At 35.9% G+C, this 15,075-nt stretch overlaps 1 protein-coding gene across 1 annotated transcript in view; it reads right to left on the bottom strand.

Moving 5' to 3' along the window:
• Positions 1 to 12,090, bottom strand: part of LOC113037755 (tenascin-R) — a 36,874-nt gene extending 24,784 nt beyond the window's left edge. Inside the window, exons 1-8 of the mRNA XM_026195109.1 lie at positions 11,769 to 12,090; positions 9,654 to 9,769; positions 7,846 to 7,996; positions 4,183 to 4,452; positions 3,646 to 3,831; positions 2,857 to 2,946; positions 2,361 to 2,624; positions 85 to 351 (exon numbers count right to left, since the gene is read on the bottom strand). Coding sequence (XP_026050894.1) covers positions 85 to 351; positions 2,361 to 2,624; positions 2,857 to 2,946; positions 3,646 to 3,831; positions 4,183 to 4,452; positions 7,846 to 7,996; positions 9,654 to 9,769; positions 11,769 to 12,075 — 1,651 coding nt within the window. The 5' untranslated portion in view covers positions 12,076 to 12,090. The remainder of the gene's footprint in view (positions 1 to 84; positions 352 to 2,360; positions 2,625 to 2,856; positions 2,947 to 3,645; positions 3,832 to 4,182; positions 4,453 to 7,845; positions 7,997 to 9,653; positions 9,770 to 11,768) is intronic.
• Positions 12,091 to 15,075: the final 2,985 nt, after the last annotated feature.

The raw sequence follows: 15,075 nt of genomic DNA, 5'->3' as shown, positions 1-15,075 counted from the left end.
ACCCCTATTTTCAAACATTAATTAAGCACACTTAACAACCTCAGACATAATATCTTTGAACATCATATTCATTAGTATTCATACCTGTTGTGACTGAGCCAATAACTGGCTTTGAGGTCACATTGCCATGCATGGTAACCAAGGTAACAGTATACCGCCTGGAGGGCAGGAGACCAGTGAGGGTGATACCGGTTTTGGACCCGTCTAGAGCAATCTCAGAATCATCTCTGGAGTCCTGAGCATTGTAGTTCAAGATGAATGCGTCAGCAGGCGGAGCCGGTGCACTCCATGCCACAGTCAATGAATCAGAAGTGACATCAGAGAAGAAGAGCTGTGTGATAGGGCGGAACCCTGAAATTGAATGACAACAACTATATTATGAAATGCTGGCTCTGTGATTTAAGATCTCTTTGTTGATTGTTACACCTCCACAGAAAGGAAGAAAGATGATTATGAAAATGAAATATAATGAGATGATTGGATGAAGATTGCAGAAGAGATGCAGCCAGTCAGTAAATATCAAGCAAATTATAGAAAATAAATACAGAAAAGTGGAAAAAGATGATGAAATATAATAAAATCTTGATACTGTAGATAGAAATGTTTTAATGTGCCATGCCAAAGCAAGATAGTGATAACAACAAACAAGAAATGCTTAAGGAAGATAAAGCTGAAGAGTCAGGCATTCTCAAGGCTCATAACTGCAGGGGGGTTCTAGAAAGTTTGTGGAAGAGGTGTTCATTTAAATTCAATAAAATTTGAGCTGTTCATTTGATACATTAATTTAATGCATCATATATATACTGTATGCATGTGTATATATATATATATATATATATATATATATATATATATATATATATATATATATATATATATATATATATATATATATATATATATATATATATATATATATATATATATATATAAAATGGTGAGCATGATTTCAACAAGTACATGTTCTTGGATCAACATCCTTGTTGATCCTGGAGCAACATTCCAATCAACCAATCAGAACTGAGATATAACTTTTCAGGAATATCTGTTTTTGGCTTAAAATCAAGGTTAGATGCTTCTACAGCCTTGTTAATCAGCTATCATTTCCCACAGATTTTAGGAATAAATTATGGATAGGGTTAGGTTTAGGGGTAGGGATTGGTTTAAATCTATATTTATAGACAATAATATTGATCCAGGATCATCAAAAGATGTCAAAATCAGGCAAAATCACGGTGACCATAAATACATATAAACAAATTAGTTGTGATCTGACCATTATGTAAATCCCATAAAAAGTGTTGTTTCTGTAAAAAAAATGTTTTTTTTTTTTTTTTTTTTTTTACTAATGGAGCAAGAAGTACCATTTTCAGAACCGTCACTAGCACCAACATGCCTCGCCTAACCACACTACTGAGAGCAGACAGAGCGATTGTCACAAGATGTACAGTTAGATTCAAAAACAGCTGGACAGAGTGCAGTATGAAACCAGAAAGACAATAAAATAGAAAGCAAAGGTCGCATAACTTATTTTTGCACTTCACATGTCATCATAAAAATGTGGTGCTGAAGACGTTATTTTGCATATCTACATATAAAATAATGGTAATATTAAATTATCCTATATGAACAGTATAGAAGTTAACCTCAAATTGGCTAAATCAGTAACACAATGGATTATGGTTAAAGACTTAAAGTTCAATGATATGGCCATTTTTTTATTTGTTTGTACAATAATTTACTCATTTGAACCAATAATGTCTTCTGAATTTTCTTTATGTTCACAGAAAACATTGCATATTATGTCATTATATGCAATTGATTCACATCCCTATAAAACATTTTTATTTGATCATTTTAATTGCATATTTTTCTAGGGATATCAATCAATTACATGATCTTATCACTAGTATTTAGAAAGCATAACAAATGAATGCTGTAAAGTGGGTAATGCTATAATAGAGATTTAAATGTGCTAATGTGTCATGCAAAAGCAACTGAGCGATTTAGGCAAAATTCATAAGGATTAAATACATTCACTGTACTGATGTGGGAATGTTGGGAACCGCTGAAATAAAGGACAGATTGAAAGGATGGCTGAATTTTGATGAAAAATGATTAAAAGTGGCTAAAAATGAACCTGGTGGAAAAGAAAAGAAGCTATAGGAACCATTGTATCTTCTTTGCGCATGCATTAAAAGTCTTACATCCAATTCATTCTGTATCCTCATGCAATTATCCGAGAGATTAATGATATTTCTGGCCAAAATTGACATGACATATCACTAGGCGGAGATGAGGCAATGCTTTGGATACTCAACAGTGATTCTTGTACTTGATTTCCCAAAAGATCAAATTACCTGTGAAGGCATCAATAGTGGCTGCAGTGCTCTTCTGCCTGCCTCTCTGTGCTGCAACTGTAATGGTGTACTCAGTGCCAGGCTCTAGACCTGTCAGTGTGGTGGTGGTGACATCCTTGGGCACCGTCAGCTCAGTTGTCACTCCAGTGGAGGAAGTGTAGGTCACCCTGTAGTGATCAATAGGCCCCTGCACTGTGCCCCACAACAGGGTAATGGTGTTGTCTGTTGAGGCTGTGACAGTCAAATCCAAGGGGACATCCAGACCTAAAGATCAGAGTATACTGCGGCTGTTTCAAGGTTTGAAATGGGAATGTTAAGGTGTTTGGTTCAGTAAACCTTCAGCATATTTTTATTCCATCACAAACATCATATATCAGTACTACTGGAAAAAACTGATTTGCACATGTCGGCAGCAGGAATACAAACTCCATGCAACTGAAAATACATTTATTTCACTGTGATCTGGCAACAGCAGGCTTATAATCTTATCCCTTACCCGTTCTGGCATTCATCGTAGCTGGGGTGCTTTGGTTGGCACCTAGAACTGCTGAAATTCCTATGCCATACTCTGTGCCAGGCAGTAAATCTAAAAAGCAGAGAAAGTAAAATAGTCAAATATAGACTGTGATTTAAACAATGAGCAACAGATTAGGCACGTATAAGAAATATATTTTGCTGTAATCAAGTATGCATTTTTGGTAAATATAGAGGTTTGGGTTCTCACAATTAGTTCATAATGAGATGAAACATAATGAAAGACTGAGTCAAACATCTTGATGGGACTTGCACTGTCTAACAAAGAATTTATTTTCAATATTTATTATAAGAAATGTTGCTTACTTGCATGAAAGCTGTTATAGAAAGAAAAATGTATGTATGTCAGCAAATTTGAGTCGTTATAGACAGTAAACCTATACTAAGGACTCAGGGTCTTAAAGTTGGCCATAAAGTCAAAACTGTCTGTATCAGTGCATATCCAAACTTTATGTACAATTTCCTAAGAATACCAAAAAGATCACACATACAGATCACAACTCTTGATTGGGAGAAAATAAATGCCTTTATAATGTACTTAACACGTACAGACCTCACCTCAAAGCAATAAAAATAAATGAAGACCTCAATCCTTTATATATTTAAGTATTAGTTCTATATCCTATAATATAATAACCTTATAATATAATAATTTTTGAAATTTATGTCAGATACCAAAATAAATTGTTTAGAAATTGTATAGAATATTACAGTACAATGAAATAAAGGAGAAGGTTGGTTTTGAGTTTACCAGTGAGAGTAGTTTTGGTGGTGGCGCCATCGTTGAGTGGGACAATGACTTTGTCATACTGATCACCAGCCAGTGTGCTGTAAACCACCCTGTAGCCTTCTACATCTGCCTCACTATTGTCCCATTCCAGCTCCAGGCTAGTGGAAGTTTTTGACAGCACTCTCAGGTTCTTTGGTGCATCGATTTCTAAAAAAGAAGAAGACGGAGAAGGAGAAGGAGAAGGAGAAGGAGAAGGAGAAGGAGAAGGAGAAGGAGAAGGAGAAGGAGAAGAAGAAGAAGAAGAAGAAGAAGAAGAAGAAGAAGAAGAAAAAGAAAAAGAAGAAGAAAAAAGACACAATCGATAATACACTAGTTACTTAAATGGATTATAGAAAGATGGATTATCAATATAATCAAACATAAATGTTAATATAAATGAAGAAGACCTACTCTACTTGAATGAAAGATGTTAGTATAGCTAAAATAAAGAATGTGAAAACTAAAACCAAAAGTGAATGGTGAAAAATAATTTACACAGTCAGAACTGCTTTCCTTCACCTGTTGTAAACTCTGTGGAAATGGCTTCACTCTCAGTGCCATTCCGGACTCCACTGACTGATACTTCATACGTGGATCCAGGCCTCAGGACTTGGAGGGAGTACTGGCTCAGAGTAGGCTGCAGGCGAAAGATGGTCTTTGGTCCATCCACCCCTACCAGCCCATACCGCAATAAAATCTGGTCCACTTTAGCCTTGGGTGGGCTCCACTCCACAAAGGCAACCGTGTCTAAGACATCTCGTACAACAAGTTGTGTTGGCCCATCAATCACTGATGGAAAAAACAAACAAAATAACAATGTAAGACAACATAACCGATGTAAGATAAGTCAGCTTCTCAATATGCTAGAAGGGTTTTCATCCATAAGTCTGAGGATCCTGGGTATATAAAAAAAACGTATCGAATTTTCTTTTAAACTCTGACATCCAAAACAACAACAACAACAACAACAACAACAATAATAATAATAATAATAATAATAATGAAAAAATAAAAAAAATAAAAAGATTGTATATATATATATATATATATATATATATATATATATATATATATATATATATATATATATATATATATATCATTATGATATAATCTTAATATGAGTACAGTCATTATACAATTATACTGAAAAAGGGTAAAGGTCATTGGCTCTGTAAAGGTTTAAAACCCTTAATTTAGGATTTAATAATATAGAAAATACCTATTGAAATTTTGATAATGTATATGTTTCTTGGAAAAAAAATACAATCTGTGAATACATGGAATGGCTGTCAAGTGAGCAAGATGTTGGTATTACAGCAAACTAGATCATACTAAGCTGCCAAACACTGAATCTTGGGACAAATACCAGTGGTTAAGCCAGAAGTTGTACCGCTTAAACCAAACCATGTTTGAAAACTGAGACTCAAAGTGTTTACCTGAAGTCATATGAAACTGTAAAATATATGGTAATAATGAAAACTACACACTTCACCTATAAGTTATCCCTGCTTTCAAGTACAGTACATGAGAAAGTGTCAGTAATATTCACCAGATATTAACAGCAGGCAGTCCCATTGCAAACCCACACTCAAGCGACTGAATCAAGTGGCCATGCTGAGCCTCCAACAGGCTCTTTTAATAAGACGCTAACTGGCTGTGTGAATAATTAACCTGCTTCTTTATATAGGGCAACATGACCATCTGCCTCAGAAACAGGTATTGTGAAGGAAGATGAACATCTCTGGAACTTTTGACCTCAACATTTCTGCTCATCTCATACCTCGATCTCAATCCGCTGTGATATGCAAAACGCTACTAATTGGACCAAGTGAGACTACTCTGAGTTGTACCTTTACCTTTCAGAAAGATAAGACTACAAAATATACTGCATATGATGCCATTTTTACTCCCTAAAGAATATTACAACTACATAATGTGACCCCCTTATTCAAACGCAAGGGTTTAGGAGGAACCCCAAGTATGAGGAAATTATGTCACCTCAGATTCAAGGGAATATTTACTTGCAATTCTCTACACAGCCTATTTAATCCACAAGGGTGATTTCTTGGTTTTATTCTAAGCACACAAGCACAGTCTCATTTTGAAGTCTGAACACACCAGAGACCAGGCAGTAGACTACTGTTTATTTTTTCATATCCCCAAAAATGTTGTATTTTAGTTGCTTAAGCATTATTACAATGAACCAAACTCATGAGGTACCGAGCGCATGCTTAGCGAAAACTCGTCTTCCCAGGCTTTCTCCGGGGATAGATAAATCTTTGCACACATAAATAATTAAGTGACATCAAATTTGTCTTTCTTTATCCAATAAGGTATCCACAGTGGACGCGTGAAATATTAATGGACTCGCATGCATAATTAATGCCTCTTTAATTATGCTCGACAGTGAGGCCCATATAAATTAATGGCGTTTTCACAGTAGACATGCAATTTCAATTGTCCAGGAAAATTTCAATTGAATCTAACCCTCCTGTCTGTAAGTGACAGAAGAAGAATTCTTGGGTGAAGTTTACATTAAGTGCATAATTGCTGGCAGACTCACCCATTCATCATAGTGACATTTTCCATTAGCTGAAACAATGTGAAACCTCCTTGAAGTTTATGCCTTCCCAGCCCAGCCCGGCCCCTCTCACATGTCATTTGAAAGATCTGTTTACATACCTTCCTAAGAGAGTGCACTATATCACTGGCTGTTTTTTTTTTTTTTTCCTGCATGTCTTGTCAGACACATTTGCAATTGTGTTTCATTCTGACAACACACTGTCAGCAGACTAACAGCAAAATGACTGTGTTCGTAGTATAGTTTGAAGGTGAACCCTCTGTTCAGCCTCACTGCTGCACTACTGATTTCAGCACCAAGGACAGGGGAAAAAACAACAGGACATGGCAGATGGGTGGAGAAAATCACTTCATCTACAAAAGAGACACTAGTGACTCAGCTGGCTGAGTATCCTGAAGGGAAAAACACTTCACATTGTTCGTGCTTTCATCTTCATAGCACACAGAAAGCAACGGTAAACTAGATCACCCTGCACTCCGCCCAAGGAGCATTTGTTTGCTTTGCAAACTTTTATGTCTCCATCAATGATGAAACATCCTGTTCTGCCATTCCACACTAAGAGTATCTACACACAATCACAAAACTTGAGCAAAGTTAATTCAGTCATGGCTGATACTAAATAAGGCATAATATAATATAATATAATAATATAATATAATATAATATAATATAATATAATATAATATATAATATAATATAATATAATATAATATAATATATACTGTCTTTAAGTTATTTTTACATTAATTTGAAGATTGAATGTGAAATTATTACAGTATAAAAGCTTATTTAAAAATTTTCATGTTCAAGGGATTAATCGTCAATAATCCCAATTAATGTAATAAAAATGTGTGATTAATTAGTTAATTGTTATAATATAATATAATATAATGTAATATAATATAATATAATATAATATAATATAATATAATATAATATAATATAATATAATATAATATAATATAATATAATATAATATAATATAATATAATATAATATAAAAGTATTTGCAAACAGGCAAAATAAAAATGATAAGTAATGTATCAGTAAAGTGGACAAAAGGTGTCTAGTATTACTTTTTATATTATGATGGAACATGGAGGTACATTTCCTGAAGGATGACAGACCTAATTTCAAAATAATGAATTACTATAAGAATGCATTCGTTTTTTATTATCATAGAGCTATGCAAATGGTCTGAAAGTTCCTCAGAAACACTTACTGAACAAAAAGCTTAAGTTGCACTATAGAATCTTGCACAGAACTTATTGACTAAAGGTGCAATATACTGACATTGTAAGGGTAATGAGAAAATGCATGTAGTGGGAAGCACAAACAACTTTATGTAGGTCATTAAAAATCAAAGATATATACAGCAAGTTCAAGAAAAAACAGCATTGAGTTATCGGAGAATGAAACTGTAAGGCGTGGGTGTAACTATAGATCGGCTGGTAGAGCATGGTGCTAACAATGCCAAGGTCATGGATTTGATTCCCAGGGAACACACATACACTAAGGGTATTGCTTTACCTCACTGTAAAAGGCTTTGAATGAAAGTATAATTGCATAAACGCAATGAGAATGAGTGAGAGGCATACATGTGATAATGGTTGCAGTAACAGGCTGGCTCCTTCCTTGGTCTTTCAAGGCTACAAGGTTGACAGTGTATTCTTCCCCAGGCCGCAGCCCTGTTTGGTGGAACAACGTGATGGTACTGGGTAGTTGTGCTGTCATCCCTCCATCATTGTCCTTTGACGTGCACAAGATAAAAACACACACAAAAATATATCACATTTCACAATTCTGGCAGAAGAGTGCAGGCAGGCATGCAGTACACTGCTCGAAACGACAGAGATTGTTTTCAGGAGGCAGTCGGCTGTGTAAACAAAGAAGCTGCTGGAATTTCACTGTAGATGCATTCCGCCAGATGTTTGATGTATCGAATCGAGCCATGTTTTTCTCTCCCAACTCGCTTAGCAGAGCACTTTGTGAGTTTGATACATCGCGCCCCACAAGACATCAGCTAACTTCCCCTGGAACGCTTGTGAAATCAAGCAATATCAAAGAGCGTGAGGCTTTCAGAAGATGTGACTGTTCTAAAAAGCCTATTTCCCTTTGTTTTTTGTTCCATTGACTCGCACCTATACTTGTCCCTGCCCTCACATCCATTACGATACTGTGGAAAATCAGGCTCTTATGCTTTGTAGGATTTAATCCACCGAGGATATGACTTCCACTTCTAATATGATTTCCCTAGAGGCTTACCAGAGTCGGCTCTCATGCACAGTACTCTTAGCAGACCCTCTCACCGATGGAAGATTGAAGTGCACCATGATCCCCCTGCCCTCAACCATCAGCTTCTTTGTATTCAACTTCCTATTCCCTTGAAAGAGGCTTTTGACTTTGTTTCCAAGGTATTTTCTTCTTTTAGTCTAACAAAATGAGGGATCTATGAAACTCATGAACTCACTTTGCCAGGGCATAAGCTATAGATTTTGTTGAAAGTTAAGACAGTGGCATGAGATGCAGACTTCTCAACACAGGACTGAATACTGCACTCTTCAAGAGTCCTAAAAACGTGTGGCTATTACCCGACTGAGCTAACAAAACTGTCTACAAATAGATTTGCTAAATCATCCCCTGGCTAATGGAAATCCTTTGTGTGAACCATTTAAGTAAATCATAATCCCTACTTTACCGGTTTCCATTACACACAAGCATACCTCTGATATGTCTTTTGTTGGAGGGATCTGTGTTTACAGATTCAGTGACTGGGTCTTAATAGTAATGCTACAACCCAACGACGTAAACAATGCCTCAAGGGGCTCTGATGCATATTTGTTATACTGTACATGGGGAGAGATGTTTCACCTCGATGTGAAATGACAGGTATGTTGCACAGGAGACATGCTGTTTTGCATACGGCGATGTCTCCCACAGCTATTTCATATTGAGGCACCAAGCACAAGCCCCACATTTTGTTGGCATGCAGGAGCTGGAAGTTTTTCTTCTGTCTGTGAGGGTGCAGATTTCACATGCTAAAAATGGCTTGTCCTTTCTCCAGGTGGAAAATTTGAAAGGGGATTAATGAGAAAATCTTTGCCTGGATGTATTGTGTTTCTGCCATGATACAAAATAATTCTCTTTCGAACAAGAACAGATTGACATTTTATCATGCTGAGAGGCACCTGTCAGAAACTGAATCATATTTGGCTTCAAAAAGCATTAATTTATCAGCTGTTTACAGATGTCTGTCAAAGCCTTACATTGCAGTTTTCTTGTTTACTGTTGTCGAACTACAAGGTGGCAAAAATGCTACAAGATTCCAGAACCTTAGTGTTGTTATGCCAGAAGCTACAGCAGGGGCAGAACCAAATGAAGCGTGACCTTTTAAGGAAAGCCTTACCTTGGGAATGAAGCTTATTTCCCAACCATCAAACAAGTAGTCTAAGGGTTGCCACTGAACCTCCACGGACGTCTCCATGATGGATTTGAAGAGTAAACCGTCTGGATTCGTGAGATCTAAAAGGTACAGATTGATGCATTATTGGCCTCCGTCTTGTGTGTGTTCAATAAATCAACATTTTTCTCAGCCAAGGTGGATCTTTACTCTCTGCTTTTAGCTCCATAAAAGAAGAGCAGTGGATTCAGAGAGGTTCACTTTGCAGACATACTCAGGATTATTTTATTTTTCCCAGATATTTTAAACATGCAATGCTTCTTTAATAGTTTACATTTATTGTATAAAGGGGGCAGTCGGGAAACCCAAAGAATAGAAGTCGGGAAATAGCATTACAGTTATTTCAAAGTACACGCAAGTGAACCTCCAGCCCTTTCAGTGTCAATGATTGTAAGAGCCTCAAGAGGGTTCGAAAATGATATCCTGGAAACTAAATAAAACACCATTTCTGCTGGGAGTGTTCTGCTTCTTCCATGTATATGATGACTTTTAAAGGTTTGTAAGAAAGTGATAATGTACTGTCATACAATAAGTATTAGTAAACAATCTCTGTCAGTAGTCAGACTATTTTAAAAATTAAAAACACAGTAGAGCAAAAAAATTTATTAAACAAACTTTAAAATGTTCAGCTATAGATTATATGTAGTAATATTACAGAAATTAAAACACTGCATAGTCTTCAGTATTTGAATCTAATACGAATTGATTCTTATGAAAGATCCAAAAGTGATTCAGTCAAGAGCAGTGAACGAGTTTCTCTTTGTCTTTTGTTGTTTGATTAACATTAATGCCACAGACAGTAGCATATAAATTAGGTTGCTGTCCCTTTAAGACCGTCTGCACATATCCAATATACTCAAACTGGTTTTTACCCAACTGTATGTATAGAACACAAAGCCAACTGTGTTTACATAAGTACTCCACATGACAGCTATTTTGATATAATTATGCATATATCTGACAATTCAAGTGCTATAAGACAGAAAAAAAAAATCTGACTTTGCGATTGCATGCTGTCTGAGAGAGGCGCTTTTTGTGTTTGCGCATTGTGTCATTGCATTGAGTTCTTTAAATCTAACATCTAGCACTTCACACTCTTAAATTTTTCATTCATACATGCATTTTTTATATCTCTTAGGTGTATATACATTTTAATGTAGTACAATGCTATGGCAAAATCTTTGACGATAGACACTTTATACTATGGTAACGATATATACCGCCATACCTCCCAGCCCTATTGTTTTTACTGTAATTTTATTGTTCTCTTTCTTTCCTTCCTTACTTTCTCTATCTATTAATTCCTTCCTTGCAATATGTTTTCTTGTTACTAACTGCACAGGATTTTGGCTACTGCAACCAAAATGAGCTTCAAATGCAGAAAACGGGCAATAATGTTCAAAAAGTCTAATCTTTGTTAGATTACAGAAATTATGGCTTCACTAGTTGAATATCTCAGAAGTCTAAGCAAGATCTCGATGCCTGCCGGATGCCACATGCAAATAGCAATTTCTTTCAAATTCATTAAGTTCCAATTATCTTTATTATCGGTGAATGACCTGCAAAAATGTAAGAAAACAGAAGGCCAGACTGTGGTGCTTTATGACTGTCTGTAGAATGCCCAACTGGCATTTCACAAATAATGGAATGTTTGTTATGATGTGTTCTATTCTAGGCTGAGGCATTTTGCTCAAGGCTGACAGGCAGTGACTGCATTCGAAAGGCCCTCTAGCATTTTGCCAATCTGGCACTGCTACTTACCAGGTGGTGGGTGTCTAATCATATCCTGTTGGCAAAGACAGCCAGTTGTTTCTCTGAAGAAACAACATGAGGTATGTGTGTGTGTGTGCAAATGTGACTGTGAAGGAGTGTGTAATCTCTCATCCAGGTCTATTAAACCTGGGTCATGCTTGGGTAACAACAATGCACTTACAATGAAAATGTCAGATACAAGCTCTATGCAAAACACCTCAGACATTTCAATAGAAAAAAATAGCCTTATCTGACCAAAACACAGATGTTCTTGGAATAAAAGAGCTCTCAGGAGAGAAGAGCACTCACAGGTGGAGACTAAGGTGTTCAGTGGGGCACTGATGATGTTGTCGATCACCGCGTACACATTGATGGTGTACTCCAGACCCGGCTCCAATCCTTTGATGGTGGTGTTGGTAACATTTCCTGGGACTCGGATCTCCAGTTGGACTCCACCAGGGGTTGTGGGTGCGTAAGTGATGAGAAAGTCTGTCAGGATCACAGGCCCCTCCCACTCCAGATCAATGCTGTTCTCGGACACTCCCCGAACTTGCAGATTCATAGGAGGTGACACTGTGTATAAAAAGAATGAGGATATCACATGAAAATGAATCATTCTGATCAAAAAGCAATCATTCTGAGGAGACGGGAAATAAAAGTTATCTGATGTGATCTCAGGCAAATCACACTGCAAAGTGTTTTACTACTTCTTCTCATATACTTTTCAAAAAAAGATGAATAGATAGAATCATCCAACATTGATGTTTCTGAATGTAGTGAACTTGAAAAGAGATGGAGAACCCCATTTGGGCAACCCAAGAGACTAAGAAACAACCAGGGTCTCCAGAACACACGAGAGTTCCTCCTGAGACTAGGCTCATAGGAGTAGCTATAAGTGGCCCATAGGGAATTACTAAGGACTTGAGAAAGCAATTCAGCTTCTTCCACACGAACAGGACAGACTGGCATTCCTTCTGGTCCCCCTCTACAACAGACCCCTCAAAACAGAGAAAAAAAGTCCCAGGGTGCATACTTAGCAAAATTTATAACTCCAGCATCTGTGCTTTTCATCCATATCTAGTTGCTAAGCTTTTATTTTTAAGGAGGAACAAGAATCTAGGAATCTTTTTTAAAAAAGGGAGCAAAGGCCTTTCCAACTGGATGCTTATCAGTTTCCACTTTTCACAAGAAACTCTCATCACTTACAAACGTGAAAACTGACATAAATTATTTGAAATGTCTTTCTATAACAATAAATGTATTATGCATAATCAGTATATATATTTCTGGCATATTAAGTATAATCAGGAAATGATTTCTATTTAAATGATATATATTTAAAGTCCACACACACACACTTTATATAATTCTACATATACATTTAAAAGCATTAGCACAACATTACTGATTTTCAATCCAAAAAAAAAAAAAAAAAATATATATATATATATATATATATATATATATTTGCGAGTTGTGAGTTGATTTTTTTAAATGTCATTCACCATGGATTTCAACAGTTATTTCTCAATCCATTCAAACTGGATTCTATCTCAGCTTTGTATAAATGCATTAGTATTGGCAGCCTTGCTTGTCTAGATTATGTACTGACACGTACTGAAGCAACAAAATGTCAGCTAACAGTCTTTCAGAATGACCTATAACTACGTTTTGGTGTAGAGAAGTGTGTAGAAGAATAATGTCATGACTATTTTTGTTAAATCATAGCCGAAAGACTTGTTAAAAGTAGGTGTAGTGCTATGTTAGGGTTTGCAATTACATTTTAAATATCACTTCATTTAAACTATTTGAAAATTTCAGAAACTTTTCATCTCATCTTATTTCCTTCATTACTTCTTCCCCCACCATCGCTACCTGTTTTCAAAATACTTTTTGCTTATGATTTCATCGGCCTAATGAAACAAGAAAATGGGATAGAGCAACTGAGAGGAAAGCAATATCCTAATTTATTCCCTTGATAATATGAAGACCTAAGAGAGCAGAAAATCTTCTGAAGCTGTGTGGAAGAGTAATAACTGAGCAGCCACTCGCAGTATTCCAACACCTCTCACAGACAACACCCCACTATTTTCTCCTAATTGCAATGAAATAAGCAATTTTGCCTCCATTCAGTCTTGCAGAAAATGAGAGGCAGAGAACTGGGCTGGTAATATGATTTGCCCTTCCCTCTCCCTCTCATGAGATGACAGCTGTCTTCAACGATGTGGGGTTTCGCCAGTCTTTTCCACGAGCTAGCCGTGAACCTGGGTAAGCGTGATGGAGAAATTGCTTTGGCCTGGTTAAGATGACAACATCTTTCCCTGTGAATGTGACTTTTGACAAATGAGTGGTGTTACACTGTGAGTTTTCACAATTTTTACAGCTGGAGGAGTTGGGGGCCTACTGTGGGGTTGAGCATCTGTTGTGTGTGCCTGCAACTGGGGAAACAGTTACTGATCTTCCCAGAAAACACTGATATTGGAAAGAAACTATACCAGTTGAATATCACTAGCTTGTTTAACTTCAATTGACTTAAACACTTTGAAAGAGAATGTATGCTCTGAAAATGAGGTTCATAAACAAGCTTTTGTTAGAGCTCAGTTTCCTCTTTGGTGGATTATAAATGCTTAAAGAACACCAAGCTTGTCAGAAATTAAAAATTCACTTATATATAAGGCAGAATATGTGAATTATCCACAAACTCATTTTTTTTTTGAGGAACCATATTTGTACTGCTTCCACTAAGTCTATATAGCAAAGTGTAATATATATTATAATGGTAAAACAATTACAAACTTCTACTGTACATGTTGTCTTTAATTAAATGCAATGTACTATATATACTGTAAACACACACACACACACAGATTTAACAGAACAACACATGATAATAATTTTGCAGCAAATATAAATGGACCATTTAAATGACATCTATTTGAAATCTATTCAATATTTAACAAGACAACAGATGTACTGTTTCCTTTCAGGAAAAAAAAACATATTGTTAAAATTATGGAAAAATAGGAAAAAACAGTTGCCTTAAAATGTCTATGTGTCAAACATTACATTTGATCATATTTTGTTTATATTAATTGCATCTTTTCTTATCAGTTGTGTACATGTATGGGCTTTATGTTGCATTGTTTCTTTAGTTCTATTTTCAATATATTTAAAGGTACAAAGCAAGTTTAAGTAGTAGCTCAGGCAGGTAGATATATTGAAATGATATCAAGTAATAAAATAACTGTCAATATAACATTAATTTTGTGTGAATAATTTTGGGTAAAATATAAATAGTAAAAAAAAATATGGCAGGGAATTTACACATTTAACCCATTTAAAATGAACACATTTAACACTTTTGATGCCCCCTTCTGAGCCAAAAATGATGTGTGATTAATTTGATTAATTAATCAGCACATCATGTAATTTAATTAGATTAACAATATTAAGTGCATTTGACAGTCCTAGAAATACTAAATGCAGGAAATAAATGTCTGAAACCCATAAGTTATGTCTACACATTTTCTGGCAACAAGAAGGGCTGGAAATAAGAATACACAAGGGTGTTTTTTTATATTGTATTCAACCATACACTGACCTGAAGCGCAGTCAT

The sequence above is a fragment of the Carassius auratus genome, chromosome 2, assembly GCF_003368295.1.
Source record: "Carassius auratus strain Wakin chromosome 2, ASM336829v1, whole genome shotgun sequence".
In the NCBI taxonomy this organism is placed as follows: Eukaryota; Metazoa; Chordata; class Actinopteri; order Cypriniformes; family Cyprinidae; genus Carassius; species Carassius auratus.
Note: the sequence above shows the minus strand (reverse complement) of the source record. Positions and strands in the feature narration are given on the sequence as shown.